This window comes from Megachile rotundata, chromosome 10 (genome assembly GCF_050947335.1).
Source record: "Megachile rotundata isolate GNS110a chromosome 10, iyMegRotu1, whole genome shotgun sequence".
Classification (NCBI taxonomy): Eukaryota; Metazoa; Arthropoda; class Insecta; order Hymenoptera; family Megachilidae; genus Megachile; species Megachile rotundata.
Window position 1 is genome coordinate 5,741,965 of NC_134992.1, and position 20,402 is coordinate 5,762,366.

General features: G+C 33.8%; 1 protein-coding gene across 2 annotated transcripts in view; it reads left to right on the top strand.

The window, feature by feature from the left end:
- LOC100881453 (uncharacterized) overlaps nt 1-20,402 on the top strand; it is a 30,561-nt gene that overhangs the window by 6,584 nt on the left and 3,575 nt on the right. For both annotated transcript variants that reach the window (XM_076536328.1, XM_012298236.2), the window contains exons 2-11: nt 5,186-5,524; nt 7,111-7,445; nt 9,797-10,073; nt 11,209-11,457; nt 12,317-12,741; nt 13,717-13,975; nt 14,186-15,216; nt 16,595-17,416; nt 18,349-18,746; nt 19,383-19,721. In XM_076536328.1, the coding sequence (XP_076392443.1) occupies nt 5,319-5,524; nt 7,111-7,445; nt 9,797-10,073; nt 11,209-11,457; nt 12,317-12,741; nt 13,717-13,975; nt 14,186-15,216; nt 16,595-17,416; nt 18,349-18,746; nt 19,383-19,721 (4,341 nt within the window). In that variant the 5' untranslated portion in view covers nt 5,186-5,318. The remainder of the gene's footprint in view (nt 1-5,185; nt 5,525-7,110; nt 7,446-9,796; nt 10,074-11,208; nt 11,458-12,316; nt 12,742-13,716; nt 13,976-14,185; nt 15,217-16,594; nt 17,417-18,348; nt 18,747-19,382; nt 19,722-20,402) is intronic.

The following is a 20,402-nucleotide window of genomic DNA, read 5'->3' on the forward strand; positions in this document are numbered from 1 at the left end:
CGAATTCTCAAATTCCCAAATTCCCCCACTCCCCAATTCCTTAATTTCTCAAATTCCCAAATTCCTGAATTCCAAAATTCCAAAATTCTAAAATCCTATATACCAAAATTCAATCTTACCAAAATTCCAAAAATTAAAAATTCAAAAATGCCCAAATGCCATTTTCCTAAATTCCATATTGTACAATTTCGAAATTCCAAAATTGCAGATTCCAAAACTCCAAAAATTCCAAAATTCCACTTTTCCAAGTTCCAAAATTCGTCAGTTATTTAAAAATTTTCCATATTTAAAAATTCTGCACTTAAACGTTCAAAAACTCTACTCCTCCAGAAATGAATAATTCCAGCATACCAAAACCCTAAACTTTTAATTTCCTAAATTCCTAAACTGTTAATTTATGTTCTCCCCCAAACTCTCCACATAACTTACCTACGCCATATGAAACCAGAGCTACACTAAATGCTCCGTAAATTCCTACACACAAAGATCTCCACACAACAAACAAGTTTCAGGATCATCATACCGAATAATTGCAATTATCGATTACCATACTGCACACGACCATTTTCCTCCTAGTCATCGCCTAAAGCACGCATTTCATACGAATTTATCAGGTTAATCTATCGTCGCTTATCAAAACGAATTCTTCTGGAAAGATAGATCACAGCTCCAAAACCGCTATCGATTCTCACCTGCTACCGTTCCACACATTATGAGCTGACTCGAAGTCTGGTTCCGCGATGGCGTGACACGTGACGGGAAACAGCCGAAGAACGTAGACACTGCTGTTTAAGAACGATAGTAATATCGTTGAAAGTGCAGGGAAAATTGCTTCGATAATACACGGTTTGTTGCGAAAGTGATGGGACTGCTTGTTTTATAACTCAAATTCCATGATCTAACACCGGCAAAAAACAACTAACTATGATCTATGAACCTTATTGAAGTATTCAGGTTATTCTGGATGGGCCAATAACTTTGTGCTCCGTGAATTCCGTGAATTCTTGTATCGATTTCATCGAGATTTCAACTATGGACATGTGTTTTTGGCTGACTTACATGACTTAAAAAAGTGGAGATTACTAGGCACATTTTGTGTAAAAATGTATTTATGTACAGGATTGAAAGAATCTTGTGACGATTGAACAATCTTGAGACTTATACAAGTAGGTTAGTAATGAAGTATAGTAAATAATGATTAAATTAAATATTTGTAAAATGAAATAAAAGCAAATTTTTAGAAAAAATATTATTATTTTATTATTTAGTGAATTTTGTTTCTTCTAAAAAGTAAAGAAGAAAGTGGTGGGGATTGCATTCAATGACAAATGACTTTGTAAAGTCTAAATACTTAAACAATCAAATCGTTTAACGAATTGCTATCTAAATAGTTAACTTTATGAAGCACTAACGAAATCTAAATAAATAATTAAAAATTCAAAAACAAGTAGTTACTTAAATTTTTTAGAGCTGCATAAAATTCTACCCCTGGAAAATAGTTATTTAAATTGTTACGTTCATTGAATTAAAAAAAATTCAGAATAAATAATTAAATATTTAATAACAAATAGTAACTTAAATTTTTCAGAGCTTCATAAAATTCTACCCCTGGAAAATAGTTATTCAAAATATTACCTTCATTGAATTAAAAAAAGTTCAGAATAAATAATTAAAAATTTAATAACAAATATTTATTTCAATTTTTAGAATTTCATAAATTTCTATCTTGGAGAAATCAAATTTCCAGTGATGCAAAATGCAGCCCCTCATGTATTGAACACGTTTTATCTTTACTTTGATAAAAACTATTATAAAAAGCTATACAATAAAGGTAACTGTTATAACCTTTGATAAAAAGGTTCTTTATTTTTTCTTATCCTGAGTAACATAGGTTAAGATTTTGTTTTTCCTCTCTGTAATCTCTTCCCGTGCAGTTATCGATAATTATCATCAAAATTCACACGTGTTAACAATTCCATTTTACTGAGGATTTCAAGGACATCCGTCGACAGCTGATGGAAGCAATTTCGTTTAGTGCTGCTGTGCCAGTAGCGTGCACAGCTGTCCGTTGCTTAATTTCTTATCAAACTTCTTTTTCCTTGAAAATCAATCGATTCATATCGCTCTATTTTCCGAGAACATATGTTCGTATATGTATACGTTATTTACGTTCTTATATGTGTTCGTGTATGCGTTATTTACGTCCGTGTTTACGTTATTTCAATTAGAATTGATACGATCTCGGATATTTGATAAACGATGCATACTCGAAGAGCGAATAATTAAATTTTATATATTAGTAATATATTATTTATATTTTATACGCAATGATTATGGTGGTATTTAACAGTAACTAGTTAACTTGTTTGTGTATAATTATTTAAACAGAATTAAATTTTTCATATGAAATTAACTTTGCGTTTATGACAGTAGTCGAAGATCAATTTACTCACTTTTTGAATTTTAAAGCAAAGGTAATAGCAAAATTATTTTTCGTGTACATATCTTTATTGCTAAAATACGTTTTATAGATTATTTTGTTAAAATACTTCTTTTTACTAAAATAAAAAATAACAAAATTAGACTTATTTTCAATTAACATAACCTCGTACTACAATTTCACTTACAATTAGACAAACAGCCGCGGTATTTTATGATCATATTTTTGCTATTAAAGTGCAAGTATTTCTTTATGAAGAGTTTTTCAATATTCAGCAACTTTTTATTAATATTTTACTGAAATGCAGAATATTGCTGATACCCAAAAATGTCATTATATTAAATGTGGACTAATGACGCCATAATGAAACGCTGCCATAAAATGAAAATAAAAAGATCAGTATTTGTAAGACTGATATCTTTTGCACAATTATCCCTCACAACTGTGCATGCTGGCTGAAAATTCTGCTATAAGGAAAGAGTTAAATTTTCAGTGCAGTCTCACACGAAAACTAATCTCCTTATCAAGCGCTGCAGCAGAAATTGGTTAATTTAACGCAAACTCAGCGTATTCACTAATAATTGAATTAAAAATTACTCGCTAAAGTTTTTAAGCAGAAAATAAAGAAATCGACAAAAAATTTTAAATTAAATATGAGTCACGGTTTTATACTCTGTTTAAATTCAAAGAGGAATAATTTCGTATTAGAATACTAGTTGAATACCTAACATATAAGTTAACCTCCAAATAAGAATTTTGGATCAAAGGAAGTTTTTTTATGAGTATAAACAATTTTTCTAAATCTAGAAAATTTCGTATAATAAATTTTTATTGGAATATATAGATCCGTACAAATTTATTGTAAATTTATTGTTTATAATAAATTTATTGTAATTTACTCTAAGAAATTGTAGTGAGTACAATTATGATACAATTAAAATTAATTGCATGAATTATAGTGTAATTATTATACAATTATTATAGAATTAAAATTGATGATATAAATTATAGCGTAATTACAATAAGATTAAATTTAGTAATCTGTAAGATAAATGATAGTAAATATAATTGTCATAATGGCATTTTATAGTACAAATTTTAGTATTATTATAATTAGTATAGTTCAGTATTATTATAAAACAGTTTTTATGTTATAAACCACAGTATAATTATAATGCAATTAGAATATGTAATATAAATTATAATTCAACCATAACACAATTAAAATCGCATTATAAATTATGCAGTACAATTACAATAAAACCATAATTTATTCCAACAAATTTATAATAAAGTTGTAAGTGCATTTATATTATAATTTGCCCTCTCATACCCATAAAACGTAAAGAATTTTATCAGCAGTAACAATCTTGCCGTTCTCCTAATCGTACTAAACCACATTCCTCAAAGAACAACGACACGAGGATAAGAAAAAGGATGAAAATCGGTGTAACGGCGACCTTGCCACGAAATCTAACAATAATAGTTCTCCGAGTGATAAGTGTTGTGGCGTTAGGTTTCTATGGCAGCGAGTGACCTGGTCAGTCCACCACGTGGTCAGTAACCGAGCCATTAAATTCGGGTCGAGTTTGGTGATAAACCCCTGATCGTATCTGCAATTGTGTCAGCCGTTCTTGCAAGAACGAGGCCTTGCCGTCAATCAACTCATCATTAACCACACTATTCCCTATTTTTACTTACTCAATGAAATCCCTCGTAAAACTAGCCACACCGGATCGATACCCACCATTACTTGTGAAATGCTGGAAAAACGGTTTCATTTCGTTTATCGGCTGACAACAGATATGTAGAGAATTGTGCATTGCTGCATTGCTGCGGATATGTCTGTCGTTTCTCTTGCAGTGATTATTATTGGTTACAAGGTGTTCATTGTCAGTCACGCAGTGGCTGTGTTTACTACTGCCGCGCCAGTAGATTAAGCACCTTCAGTCAGACAGTAGTAACGGACAGTAGAATATCGTACAGTAGATATGGAGGGTGTGGGATCAGACAGTCGAACGGAAGCTTTTATTATCTTCATTCACTATGGATTTAAATCAAAGTATACTACACGACTGTATATACTTATATGTATCTGGTTCAAGGAGGTACATTCTTTTTTATCCTCTTTCGAAATTTGAATTATTCAGATTTTTTTTCAGAACAATAGAAATATTCTTTTATTTGCAATTTGTTATTTTAGTTCAAAAATACTGCAATTTTGAGATTTTTAATTTTTAATAAATATACTACAATACCTATTTAATATACAATGTTGTATAACTTACATATTTATACATTTTGTATAAATTACAACATCTTTACTGTAACATCTCCATAATTAATATCCCCATCTACAGGTATCAATATCTATAACGCATTAATACTATCTGTAACCATAATTCTGTAACCATAATTCGTTTTATAATATACCACAACATTTCCATAATTAATATCCCCATCTACAGACATCAAAATCTATAACCCATTAATACTATCTGCAACCCTAATTCTTATTATAATATACCACAACATCTCCATAAATATCCCCATCTACAGACATCAATATCTATAACCCATTAATACAATTTGTAACCCTAATTCTTATTAAACTTCCCCAAGAATTTGAAACCCGACAAATAGGTGTTCGAAACACAGCGTATCAAGTGTTCTATCGTTGCCTCACGTAAAAACTTCCCGATTATGTCAACAACGAAAGTTTACATTGTTCAATCTTTTTGCAAGCACTGACCCAGTTCACGGGTGAAGGAACCGGACATTATTCTCTTCGGCGCGATGAATTCGATCGGCCGAGAGGGCGAAAGATGCTTTCACGCGAGGTCAGACCAGTCTTTGTGAACCGGTGCCAGAGACGGGCATGGACACTAAGACTCCACCGATCCCGTTGAAGGTCCAGGAGAAGTCGAAACCGAAGCACCAGGATAACGTGGCCGATGTGTCCTTGCCCCCGCTGACACCGTACAGGAATCATCGTCAGAAGCAGAAAACTCCTGGTACTCAGTGGTCGCGTGATATACCCAGCGCTATACGTTATCAGGATCATCAAAGAAAAAGACCTTACAGGTACACTTTCCCCCTCGATCGATATGCATTTCTTCGTGAGTTGTTTAGAACCGCTTTTCTTATTTTCCTTCGTAAGTATTTTATGTTCGCGGAGCATACGCGATGCAATAGTCCCACGGCTTTTTTCGATTTCGCGGCGTTTTTCTTTTCTGTAGCTTTATTTTGTTGCGAAAATGGAACAATGGGGAGGTGGGAAAGAGATTAGTGGAAAATGATTAGTTAACATGTGAAGTGTATAGGGCATTAATTGATTTTTATTGCTGTTTTATACTGGTCTTTTGTTATAATCAAATTTTTATAATAGATGAATTTGTAAGTCTCTTTTAAAAAATTCTCTTTTAGAAATTAAAAAATTGGAAATTTCTTAAATATATAAATTTGAAATCCTCAAATTTCCAATCAACTTCCTAAATACCCAAGTTTCCAAAAGTACCAAAATTTTTAAACCTTCACATTTCTAATTTTTTAAATGTACAAAACTCTTTACCAATCTCAAAATCTCAAAATCTACAAACCTACAAATGCATAAATCAATGGATTCCTGGAACCCTTAATCACTAACTCCGTGAATCCGTAAATCTCTAAATTCGTAAATCCCTAGATTTCTAAATCCATGAGTTCCTGAATCACAAAATGTTCAAATGTCCAAATTGCCAAATCTTGAAATCTCTAAATCCCTAAATCCCTAAATCACAAAATCCCTAAATCTTTAAATTTGCTAACCTCTAAATTCTAAAATCCACAATACAGATACCCAAATCTCTAACTCTCCAAATTTTTAAATCTCTCAATCTAAGAATTTTCAAATTTTCAAATTTCCATATTTCCAAATCCCCAAATCCCCAAATTCCTAAATTCCTAAATTCCCAAATTTCCAAGTTCCCAAGTTCCCAAATTCCCAAATTTCCAAGTTCCAAAATTCTCAAATTCCCAAATTCCCAAATTTCCAGATTCTCAAAATTCCAAAATCCCAAATTCCCAAATTCCCAGTTCCCCAAATCCCTAAATCTCTAAATTCCCAAATCCCCAAATCCCCAAATCCCCAAATCCCCAAAAATTTCCAAATACCCAAATCCCCGAATCCTCAAATCCCCAAATTCCCAAATCCCCAAAAATTTCCAAATACCCAAATCCCCGAATCCTCAAATCCCCAAAGCCGCAAATCCCCAAATCCTCAAATCCCCGAATCCCCGAATCCCCAAATCCCCGAATCCCCAAATCCCCGAATCCCCAAATCCCCGAATCCCCGAATCCTCAGATCCCCGAATCCCCAAATCCCCAAATTCCCAAATCTCCAAATTCCTAAATCCCCAAAGCCGGAAATCCCCGAATCCCAAGTTCCCCAAATCCCCAGTTCCCCAGTTCCCCAGTTCCCCAGTTCCCCAAATCCCTAAATACCTAAATTCTCAAATCCCCAAATTCTCAAATCTCCAAATCCCTAAATCTCTGAATTCTTAAGTCTCCAAACCTCCAAATTTTCAAATATCTAAATTCCCAAATCTCCAAATCCACCAACCTACATTCAAATCCGAATCCAAACGCACCTATATCCTCAAGTCCAATCAAACATCCACAAATTGTTACAGAGTACTGCAAATCGGCGCAACACCTTTGATGCATGCCTGCCAACAAGGCGACAGAGCAAGGGTTCTAAGACTGTTGAAAGAACAAGAAGACACGATCGGATACAGAGATCGCACCTTAAGGAGCGCTTTGCATTATTGCATGGATGCTGGAACCGGAGGTGCCGTCGCCTCGGCGGCACCGGAACTGGTCAACGCACCGGATGCTGAAGGACACACTCCTCTTCATCTGGCAGTGATCGCCGGCGACACGCAACTCGTGGCTGTTTTATTAGCGAACGGTGCCGATGTGAACGCCAAGGACTTGGAAGGACACAGTGTCCTTCATTGGGCTACTGGTACGTTTCCATTATTCTTACACGATCACGCGAAAATGCGTTTAAAAATTAAATGTAAATTACCGCAGGTTTAACTCTTTGCGTTATTACGTCAAAATTTCTTTTCAGAATATTCTGGGTCAGGGCCAGCATGCCATTAGAATTTATGGTCATTTCTAAATGTGCTGACCACTTCCGAGAATGTTTCTTTTGTTACGCCTTTTTTTGGCATGTAGAATCGATAGCGTGAAGGGTTAATTGCTTGTTTAAGTGAAAGGTTAACTGCGTGTCGATCACGCGTGCATAAGTGACATTTAAGTGGTAATAAATGAGCTGCTGTTAAGGGTGATGGCCGTCGGATTTTCTGTTTTTAATTATGGTGACTTTTGTTGAGACTTTTAATAAATTTCATTCAAGTGCTTATTTAATTTGTTGTTATTTTAATTGGAGAACTTTTTAAAATTATGGTCTCTCGATTAAAGACTTTAATTAAATTAATATTTTAATTAGAGTTAATTTTAGAGTTAGAGGTAATTTTGATTAGAGAACTTAATTAAATTATGGACTTTTTATTAGAGAATTTAATTAAATGATAATTTTGACTAATACTTAATTAAATCATAGTAATTATAATTGCAGTATGTAAAAATTATCTAAGTCCGTAAATCCTGAAATTAAAAAATTAATAAACTACTAAATATTCACACTTTGTCAGAAGCGTATATTTAAAAATTATAAAACTTCTTAATTCGCAAATACATAAATTTCCAAATTAGACAATTTGTAAGTTTTATCTCCTCCAAAGAGTGACACCAACCATTGATAATATCGATGTCATGATCGATCGCGATCGGCTTAAAAATCACCATTTAAAGTAAAAATAGACATCCACAATTTCGACAGAAACCTTCTCGGTAAAAGTTTAATTCATAAACTAAGTTCACTTCTCAGAAGACTTCCAAAACTGTGAATTAACTAAGGTATCTTTTCTGTCGATCTCCGGTAAAGTAAGGAGCGTATTGGTCAGTTAAAGTTAGTGGGTCAGTTGAGGTGACGTCATTCCGGTTTGCCAAAGAACACGCAAGACTCAAGCCGAGATAATCCACGAGATTGACCATAGTCGTCCTTGGTGTATTCAAATGACCAAAGATTTATTACCTCACGCCGGAATTGCCTGGTCTTGTGTTCATTCGTCTGTTTTATGGTATCGAGAAAAAAAGTTCGCATCGGTGATTCGATCTGCGCCTGGGTTGTCTTAATTATGAAGAAAGCAATTTCAGCGACGAAAGAAAGAAACTTCGCAAGATAACGTTCCCGACCTACTTGCCCACTTTATCGCTTAATATCAGCACGTCTTCGGTGTGTTCTCAATTTACATTGATAATATCTTATCTGTTATTATTATACGTAATCTGAAGCCGGTTTTAGAGGATCTCGATTAGATTTTATTATATTTGATGTATTTGAGGGTTTGAAAGAAAATTCAGAACAGGAGGATCTTGATTAACTGATTATGAACGATAGAGTAAGGTAACTTGATCGTTTGGAGTTTGATTATCTGTATTTCTACATTGATTAATTTATTGTTTAATAGTTTTCACAATTTGTAAACTTTCATTTTCAAACTTCTACGTTTCTATTTTTCTGCATTTAAAAATTTTTAAATTTTTGTATTTCAAAATTTCAGTATTTCCATATTTTTAAGCTTCCAAATTAGCAAACTTCCAAATTCCCAAATTTCCAAATTCTCAAATTCCCAATTTCCCCAATTCTCAGTTTCCCAAATTCCAAATTTGCAAATTTTCAAATTTTCAAATTTCCAAATTCCCAAATTCCCAAATTCCCAATTTCCCAAATTCTCAATTTCTCAAATTCCGAATTCCCCAATTCCCTAATTCCCCAATTCCCCAATTCCCCAATTCCCCAATTCCCCAATTCCATATTTCTAAATGCCTATATTTCAAAATTTCATTGTTTTCAAATTTTAAACTTCCAAAGTACCAAACCTCCAAACTACCAAATTTCTACTCTTCTAAACTCTAAAGTTGCATAATTTCCTTTGTAAGTTTAAAACTTCCTAAATTTATAAATTTCTATATTTTTAAATTTGCAAGTCCCCAAATCTAAAAATTCTTAAATTCCAAAATTTTAAAACTTCAAAACATCCAACTCTCAAATTCCCCCATAAAAATTATTTCCATTCTTCCATTCTATTTCTCCTCTTACTTCTAATCTCAATTTTTCTTTCCTTTCTCTATTCTAATTAACCTATAACCTAACCTCTCAAACAAATCATCCGCCTTAATAACTAATATACTAAAAAAGCATTAGAAATACTTACTCACAGCATGAATTCTGCATTTGTTGTCTAGTATGTGGAGAAACAGAATGTGTTCGCCTGGTGTTAGCAGCAGGTGCTCGACCATCAACACCTGATCTTCGTGGTGGATCTCCTCTTCATTATGCTGCTCAGTGCTGCGGTGCAGCCGCTACTGCCGAGCTTGCGGTACCCAAAAAAGTTGGTTTGCGAGTTTTACAAACACTCTTAGAATTTGGAGCCGATGTGAACGCGAAAGATGAGGATGGAAGACAGCCGATTTTGTGGGCAGCGAGTGCTGGCAGCGTTGAGGCCGTCTTGGCTTTGGCTAGGTAGAACTTAATTTCCTTAATGAAAATAATTTTCTTCGGTCTTCAATTTCTTTGTGAAAACAAGTAATTAATTTTTTTTTCAATTTTCTGATGAAAACAGATTTTTCTTATTCTTCAGTTTTTTCGTGGAAATAGTTGTTTCCTATTCTTCAATTTTCTTTGTGGAACAAGAAATTTTTTCTTATTATAAATTATGGTGGTTTATTACATTATTACAACTGCGAACATAAATCAAGTGATATTAATGATTATTAAGACAAAGTTAGCAATCTTATTATAACGACAATTAATTTTAAAATGGAAGTCAATTTATTCATATTTTTTTTATTTTTACATCGTATAAACTGACTGCCATCAAAAGTAATGCCATCACACATATTTTTTCTATCATTTCTGTTTAATTAATATTGATAGTTTGTATATGCTTTGAAATTCCATGTACAATTTATTAAAATGTCTTGTACAATTGATTGAAACACACTGTATAGTTTGTTGCAACAACCTATAGAATGAGAATACCTCGTAGAATTTATTGAAACGTCTTGCGAGATTTAGTGAAACACGCAGTAATATTGATTGAAATACATTACACATAATTTATTGGAACGACCTGTAGAATTTATTGGAACACCCTGTAAAACTGACTAGAACACCCTGTAGAATTTATTGAAACGTTCTGTGAAACTTAGTGAAACACGCAGTAATATTGATTGAAATACATTACACATAATTTATTGGAACGACCTGTAAAATTTATTGGAACATCCTGTAAAATTGACTAGAACACCCTGTAGAATTTATTGAAACGTTCTGTGAAACTTAGTGAAACACGCAGTAATATTGATTAAAATACATTATACATAATTTATTGGAACGACCTGTAGAATTTATTGGAACACCCTGTAAAATTGATTAGAACTCCCTGTAGAATTTATTGAAACACTTTGTAAAATTTATTCGAACAGCCTATAAAGCTTATTGAAACACCCTACAGAATTTACTTTAACATTGCGTAGAATTAAATTTCCGATCATAGTTATTATAAATAAAAAGATGATTGTTAAAACAGAAAATTTCTAAAAATGGCTGTTTTGTTATGTGATTTCATATACTAAAAACAATAATTAAAATATAGAGCAGGTGGTTCAGCTGCCGCAGGAGCTGCAGACAAAGATGGCCTCACAGCTCTGCACTGTGCCGCGTCCAGAGGACACGCAAGATGTGTTGAAGCTTTGATAAACCTTTGCGGTGCTCATCCAGATCATGTTGATGATAATGGATGCTCGGCTCTGCATTATGCTGCCACTCTCGGTCATGCTGATGCCACGGCTTTGATTCTTAAATTGGGAGCTGATCCTAATCGTCAGGATCGGAAAGGAAGAACGTAAGTGTTGGAAAATTTTAAAGTGTAATTGTTAAAATTGTTAAAATTAAGTCAGAATTATTGGAAAAGTCATGAAGTTCCAAATGAAAAGAAGATGAGAATATATAATTGTGATTAGAATATTGTATTCAAATGGTGACCTAACCTAACTTTTGTACACTATAATATTATGGCCTCTTATATGTTCTACATATTTGACTCATCAAATTTAAACATTGTATTATAAATATCGACATTTTCAAAGTTTCACATTCTCAAGTTTTCAAATTTGTTAATACATAAATGGCCGAATTTATAAATTCTGAATTATCCAAATTTTCTAGTTTTCAAATTTCCAGATGCATAAATTTTCAAATTCTAAATTTCCAAATTTCTAAATGTATAAATTCTCAAATTTACAAATTTCTAAGGTTTCGAGTACATAAATTTTCGAATTCTCACATTTCCAAATCTCCAAGTGCGTAAATTACCAAGTTTCCAATCTCATCAATCAATTTACGAATCTTCAGAAGTTTCAAATCCTTCAACCCTGAAATTCCCGAATTCTGAAATTTCCGAATTTCCAAATTACCAAAAATCATACATTACGTCGACCATTGACACTATTACTAAAACTAGCAGATTAGTTGCTATTAATGTACCTCTCCTACACCAAAATCCTAATTATCTAAAATCCAATGAACTGCTAATTACCCAAACAATAATATTAAATAACAATACGAATTATACAATAATCAACTTCTTCCTTCTCTAACCATCAAAAAATAAGTGAGTACTCGAGTCTTTCTAAACACTAGACCACAATACATTAAATGACTCCCACATGTATTTAATTTTCAAAAAATTTCTAACCTTCCAGCCCAGCACTTTGCGCAGCAGCCAAAGGTCAACTAGAGACGCTAAAAATTCTTGCGCAACATGGCGGTTCCCTCTACGCAAGAACCGTTCGAGGAACAGGGGTAGCCCACGAAGCCGTGGCATCCGGTAGAATCGAGTTAATAAAATGGCTGGCGAAGAAACGTCCTAGCACTTTAGACGTCGCCACGCACGATGGCAAAACACCGTTACACGTGGCGGCTCTTCATGGACATCTAGACGCGTGCAAGGTCCTTTTAGACAATGGTGCAAGAATTAATGCCGTGCTTCGAACCAGCAAGGGAAACTTGATGACTGCTTTGGACGCAGCGTTGTACAGAGGTCACAGGGACTGCGCAAAATTAATTCAAATGCATGGAGGTACCACGGCGCAGCAACTGAGGATGCAGAAGACTGTGCCGAACAAAGGTCAGGTTAGGTACATACGTATTTACTGAGACTTTTTCAGATGTAGTTTGGTAATACTTGTATTTTGAATGTAACATTTTGTGAAATCTGTAATTGATACAAATTATTATCGATTTCAAAAGTATTCGTATTTTAAGGGAAAGTTGTAGTTAAGAGGAAGCTTGAGTTTCCTAAAAAAGTATGGCGGCGAAGGAGCGAGAGGACTTTTATTAGTTGAATTTTTAAGGACGTAAAAATTTGGAGATATGTTAATTAATGATCTTAGGAATTTGGGAACCTAGAAATTGGGGAACATAATAATTTAAGGATGCTGGAATTTAGGGATCTTGAAATTTGGAAACGTAGGTAATTGGGGATTTACAGATATGAAAATTTAAGAATTGAGGAATTCACAAATTTCGGAGTATAAGGAATTGGTGAGCTAGAAATTTGGGAATTTACAAATTTGGGAACCCAAAAATTTGACAATACAGAAATTTGAGAATCTGAGAATTTGTAAACTTAGGAATTTGGAGACTTACGATTTTGGGGATTTTCAGATATAGAAATCTAGGGGCTTGGTTTAGAAATTTAAAAACTTGAATATTTAGGAATATAGGTATTTGGGGATTTGAAGTGTGGAAATTGAGAATTTGGAAATCTTTCAAAATTTGTAATCATTGAAATTCTTAAATTTAAAAGCTAACAAAGTAAATTTGGAAACTAGAATATTTGAAAATATGCAAGTTTAGAATATCGTAAACAATGCGTCATATATGTATAAAAATAGTATTGAATATTGATGTTTATGAAAGTGTAAACGAATAGCAATAAATAGCAATATCTACTGTATATCTTATGTAATGATTTGCCATCAGTGCTGCATTGTATTTGTATTAACGACTATCATTCGTAATAAAACAATACTGAACATAATATCGTATTATAAATTTTTAACATTTCACATGTTCTAAATTATCACTCTATTGATTTCAGTATTCGCAGCGAAATTGCGAATGAGGCACATGGACAGTAGCACCGATACCGAGAGCAGTCCTCGTAGACGTAGTTACAGTCATAAACTTCCGGAATTGTACTACGAAGAACAATGGATAGAAAAGAGAACTCGACGGAGAGGAAATTTGAGGAAATTAGCGCGTCAAGATAGTCGAAGTTTCAGCGAAGAAGAAGTTAGGTTGTCGAAAACGTCTTCGAAGAAGGATCATCAAAGAAGAGCACGCAGTGAATCGGCACGGTAAAATGTTCCCTAACTTTAATTTATTTGAATTATTTGCTACTTATCTATAATAAATTTGTTCTATAATAAATACCTGATTATCTATGTCCCTAGATTGCCACATACCTCAAAGTTCAAATTTCCTGAATACAATAACAAATTAATTTAAGCGGAACACAACAAAATGATGAATACCAAAGATTTTAATTAAACGCCTAAATGTTCCAGATACGAAGAGGGCCACAAGTTAAGAAGAAAAAGAAGTAAAAAACGGTCGACCAAATCCAAACATTCCAGCGAGTCGTCCATAGAGTCAGACAGTTACGAAAACGCAGCAGACACTTCCAGGCAAAAATACGAGTCGCGTGACAGTAAATCGAACAAAAGCAACGGTACCGAAGACAGGGAAGAATCAAGAAGAGACGACGAAGAGGACGAGAGCGTGAGCGACGACAGCCTCGAAGTAGTGGTGGTAAGAAAATCGTTGGAGAAAAAATGTGAGAAAATGGTGTCCGGAAGAAGATCGAAAACACCACGAGAAAGTTCGAAGGAGACGAAGTTCACGAAAACTCGTTGCAGCACGAGAAGAAAGTCAAAGTCGAGCAGACCGAAAACGTCTGAGAACGGCGAGAGCACGACCGATCGAATGCAATCCTTCGACAAGGAACAAGGGTCAAAGGAGTCCGAGTTCCAAGCGCAAGAAACGCCGAGGACCTCGATGGAGGAGGACAAAGCGAACGGAGGTAAAATAATCGAAAATCGGTATCGCAGAGATGTGACTGACAGCACCAGTCAGGAAACCGTCGAACGAGTTATAGTGACCGCCATGGTGCACAAGGACCAAGGTCCAGACACACCTAAATCTATAATAGAGACCTCGAAGGAGGTCACTTTTGATGACAGGTTAAGAACGGAAACGATAGAGATTGAGCAAGTGGCCAAAGACGCAACTAGCGTGAACAAAATGGACGACATCGTTGAGCAAAGCGACGAGTCGCGTAGTAATCTGGTGACGAAGGCTGCTAGTTTGAGGAAGGACGTAGAAGAAATGAGGCAGCAGGCTATATTAGAGAAGACGCAAAGGGAGGAAGACGTAAAAAGGGAGGAAAAAGAGAAGAAGGTGATGGAGAGTCGAGATGATCAAAAGGATGGACAAGTGAGTGAAGATGTGGAGAAAGATGTAAAGGTAGATCAGGATGAGAAAGGTGAAGTGTCCTCGAAGGAAGAGAAAGAGGCGCAACAGGATAAGGGAGAAAAAGGTAAAACTTAGAACGTAGAAAGTGATAAATAGTTTTTGTGATAAATATTGTTTTAATTTGATACGTGATGATAATCGAGATGAAAGGTTTGAATTCTGAAATGCGTTAGGAGGATTTGAGAATTTTGAATGTTTGGTTATTTAGGTATTTGTATGCAACAGAATTTGGAGATTTGGGATTTTGGTCCCATTGGCGATGTGATAATTTGAGAATATTGAAAGTTTGAACATTTGGGTACTTGATAAGAGTGAAATATAAATATTCGTGGGGGCTGCAAATTTAAAAAATTAGGAGATGTGGTAATTTTGATAATTCAGGGATATGGTACCTTCGGAATTTAATAATTTAGGGGTTTGATAGTTTAGGGATTTGATAATTTGGGGGTTTGATAATTTAGGGATTTGATAATTTAAGGATTTGATAATTTAGGGGTTTGGTAATTTGGAGATATACCAATTTGGAAATTTAGGATTTCAACAGTTTGATAGTTTGGGAATTTTGGTAATTTAAGGATTTAGTCATTTAGGGATTTAATAATTTAGTTATTTAGAAATTTAGAAATTTAGAAATTTAGAAATTCATAAATTATGGCTTTGAAAAACTTTGGAAATTTGAAGATATAGTTACGTAGAAATTTAGGTATTTGATAATTTTTAAATATTTGGTAATTGTGACATTTGATTACTTAGATATAAGCAAATATAGGGACTCGAAAATTTTGATTTTCAGAGAAATAGGGAAAACTGAAAAACGGAAAAAATTTAAGAAAGTTTTAAAATTGAAAAAATGAGGAAAATGTGGAAATTGTGGGAATAGTGATAATTGAGAGAATTAAAGAAATTGAGGAAACTTAGAAAATTCATAAAATTGACGGAAACTAAAAAATTTTTTAAATTTAGAAAATTTAGAATATTTAGAGAATTTAGAAAATTTTTGAGATCTTTTATATTTAAAAAATTTGAGAAATTTTAAAACTGGAAAAGTGAAAGTATGAAAATTTGGAAATTGTAGAGCTTGATAACTGAAATTTCTGAGTTTGAAAATTAGAAACTTTAAAATTGTAGAATTCGTAAATTTGTTAATTTGATAATCTAGTCATTTAGGACTTTAAACGTTTCTTAAACATTTTTAAATTTAAAGATCTATAAATTTAACAAATTAAAAATTCGAAAATGTGAAATTTAAAAACTTTTAAATTTCGAAATATCTAATAAACAGTGAATACACTATAGATACAATAGTAGATACAAAAGTAAATTCTGGTGTAAATTCCATACAAAACTTTGCTATATCTTAAAATCCCATCCCACGTTTATACCAATCAAACTTGTAGCTTTTAAAAATTTTCTATCAATTTTCTGTAGAGTCCTCTTTCCAGGCAGGTTAGACGCACACAAGCCAACCGAATCAGAAAGTGCCTCGGATTCTCAGCAACAACCGAGTCAACAAGAAGACTCAGCCTCGAAGTCCATAAAACCTGACGAGAATCTCGACCAAGATACTCACAGCGAGAAAACTGACATGTCCGAACACACGTTGAAAAAAGACCACGACGATTCTGAAGAAACAAGCAAATCAAGCCAGAAAGACTCCCAAAGCGAAGCTACCACACCGAGAACAGCTGTCGAAGACGTTCCACCGTCAGAAGACGAAGACAAGAAATCCACGTCAGAGGACGCCAAAAGTAAACCAAAACTCAAATCCGAAACTGATAAAAGAAGAGCATCCACCGACGAATCTAAATCCAAATCTTCATCCTCGAAATCCGATGAGAGTCCCAAAAAGAGTGGCAGCAGTCGAAAGAGAAGAGAAGCCGGTAAAAGACGAGAATCTATCTCGAAGAAGGTCTCCGTGAAAATTTCAGAGAAGACAAGAAAGTCGTCCGTGGATGAAACGTCAGAAACCCAGAGAATTGAAGAAAATGTTACTGAAAGCGAAGTGAAGGAGGAAGTAAGTACGGTGCAGAAGAGTTTGAGCAAAGAATCGGATGAGAAAGAACAAACTGATAGTGCGCTGAGGAAATCGGTTGAATTTTCGGAGACATCGAAAGAAGAGGACAAGTCGGTGATGGATGCATCGAGTGTTTCGAAAAGGAGGATGTCTGTTGAACAGGAAGCTGTTCAAGGAACACAGGTGCAGGAGGAAAAGGATGACGAGGATAAAAAGCATAAACATCCGGTGGAAGATGCATTGGCGACAGGTGAGTTGTTAAGATTATTCTTCAATTTTTATGGATGAATGTTCACATCGAGTTTTTGGTATGATAGATTTGAAGTAGAGTAAAATAAATATGTGGACCATTAGATGAAGGAGGTATACAGAAGTTTTCTACTTATAGAAGTTAATGTGGCTCATTAATTAACAATTAATAATTCCTTCAATATAATCCTATATTTCAAAGTTAAAAAAATTTCACAGTTTCAAAGATCAAAAATTCAAAAATTCCTAAGTTCCAATATTTCAAAAGTTTTAGAATTTATAAATTCCCAAATGATAAAATTTAAAAATCTCACTGTTTCAAGATCCAATCTCACTATTTCAAGTTCCAAAATCTTACAATTTCAAGTTTTCAATAGTTCCAGAATTCAATAATTCAAAAATTTTCAATTCCGATATTCCCTAGTCTTATAATTTCCAAATTCCCAAAGTTTCAAAGTTACCAAGATCTTAGAATTCAAAAATTTCAAAATTGAAAATCTCAAATTTCTAAAGTTCCAAAACTATAAAATTCTATAAAGTTCCAATAATCCCACAATTCAGTAATTAAAAAGCTTTTAAATCCAAAAATTTCAAGGTTTCAAAGTTATAAAACTAAAATTCTAAAATTTTTAATTCTCAAAAATCCAAAAATCCAAAGATCCGAAGATCCAAAGATCCAAACATCCAAAGATCCAAAAATCCAAAAATTCAAAGATCTAAAGATCCGAAGATTCAAAAAACTGGAAATCAAAAAATCTGAAAATCTAAAAATGCAAAAACTCAAAATTTCAAATTTCCCAAATTCCAGAATTCTAAAGCTACAATACCCCATAATTCAAAAATGAAATGAGATACACACGACACAAAAATCGCTAAAATATTTTTATCTCCTCAATGCCTCAACTTTCCATCAAATCATCCACATTCTTCCAGAAGGAGAAAGTTTTCGATACATCGACGAAAGCTCATCAAGTTCTCCAAAATCGGCGCAGGCGAGACGATCCAGACCTTCGACAGGCAAGCTCAGAAAAGGTGGACGATCAGTTTCTAAATCCTCATCGAAAAAGTGCTTATTCGAAAGTTCCGAAGAACGTTCTCCTGATAGAAGCGCTATAGTTGCGGTGATCGAGAGTCCAGAATGGGACGAAGAGGACGAAGAAATCGAGAAAGAGATCAGAGACGCTATTGGAGACGATGGTGAACACGAAACGGAACCGGAAGAAGATAATGAAATTGGTGTTGTGAGAGTTTTACCGAGTACTAGTGAAGAGGAAACTTCTCGAGGTGGTCCTGAAACTTGCAGAACTACGGCTGGAGACTCGTTGCCTCAGGTAAAGAATTTTTTCAAAATTATTAAATAAGTTAAGTTTGTTGCGGAACGTAGTGATGCTGAGACGACTTGATTTGTCTTTGTTTATTTGTCTGCACCACGCTACAGGTCTTTTCACTTGAAATTTTTAGACTTGTAACACTTCACAGCTGCATAGATTTTGGTGGCAATTCGACGACAGGAATCTGTTGTTCGTCGATTGTCGCCGAAATTATAAATACCGTGTTTCAATATCATATTTGATAGCTTTTTACACGTAGAATCGACTGGAACCACGTTAAAAGCTTTATGTATGTATAACTCATCGTTGACGACAATACTTGGTCGTCATTGACGTGAGTCGTCGTGAAATCTACAATAATCATGTTCAATAACTTCTCAATAATTTCAGACACATTTAATCGTTTGTTATGACTTCAAAATCTCTATATTTCATTTTTATTCTACCTGTATATATTTACAGTATGTTCTCCAAATTTTAAGTATAAATATTCGAATTCATGTGAGACACCTGGTCCTCACAGAACTACGAGTTATACAAAGACTACTAGTTGTATAAAGTGTATATGTAAAAGTTTATAAGAATAGAAGTATGTAAAATGTATATGCTAAATTATTTTTTAATTGTCTTATACAGGTGCAATCCGGTAGCCGTACTCGCCTCACACGAGTTCAAAGTCCGCCAGAAAGTAGAACAAATCGACTGCAAGGAAAACAACGACGTGACAGCGGTGGCCGAGATAGCGGAATAGAACCCAGTCCCAGAGTATCAAGAATACCAAGAAGAAGAATTATGAAATGTTGTCCAAACAGTGCGAAACAACAGGCACTTAACATGGACACCATTACGAGAGACGTACAAATTAGCTTGCGACGATATCATCTTGAAAGGAAAATTTTCTTTCAGTTGATGGAATTGAAGAGACTGCAGATACGCCATGGAAGAGCGAATGAACAGGTTTTGGTTAAGAGACAGGTAATAATTGTTAGAGTTAATGTATTTGGAATGGTGAAAGTAGCAGTAAATATAGTACTCTCGTTATATTGCATGTTATATGACTATGGCAGTTTAAGGGACGCAAGAAAAAAGGAAAGTAGAATATCTACATGATAAGAGTTAAATGTGATAAAACTGTCAAGATTATAAATTGAGAAATTATTAAATTTCTAAAAAGTGAGTTGTTAGATTATTAAATTTTCCAGTGTTTAATTTTTGAAGTACTAGGTTTAATTTTCGTAAATATTTAAATATTTTAATTTGTGTATCTGTCCACATTTCCAAATTTCTAAATTTCCAAATCTCCAAAATTTCAGTTTCAAAATTCTCAAACTCCTAAATTTACAGATCTTCCAATTTTCAAATACCAAATTCTCAAATTCCTAAATTTCCCAATTTTTCAAAATCTACATTTCTAAATCGGGATTTTCAAATTTTACAAAACTGTGGGAACTAGTCCACTCTAGTTAAAACTCCTAGTTGCATCTCTTTTAAACTCTTAACGGTACAATATGACGAGAGTTTACATACTATTTTTCCCAGAACTTAAAATTACTGTTCAATGTCTTTAGACATATTCATTCGAACAAAATGCAATCTTATCCCATTGTAATATTTATAATCAATTTAAACAAATTTATTATTACATATTCACATATT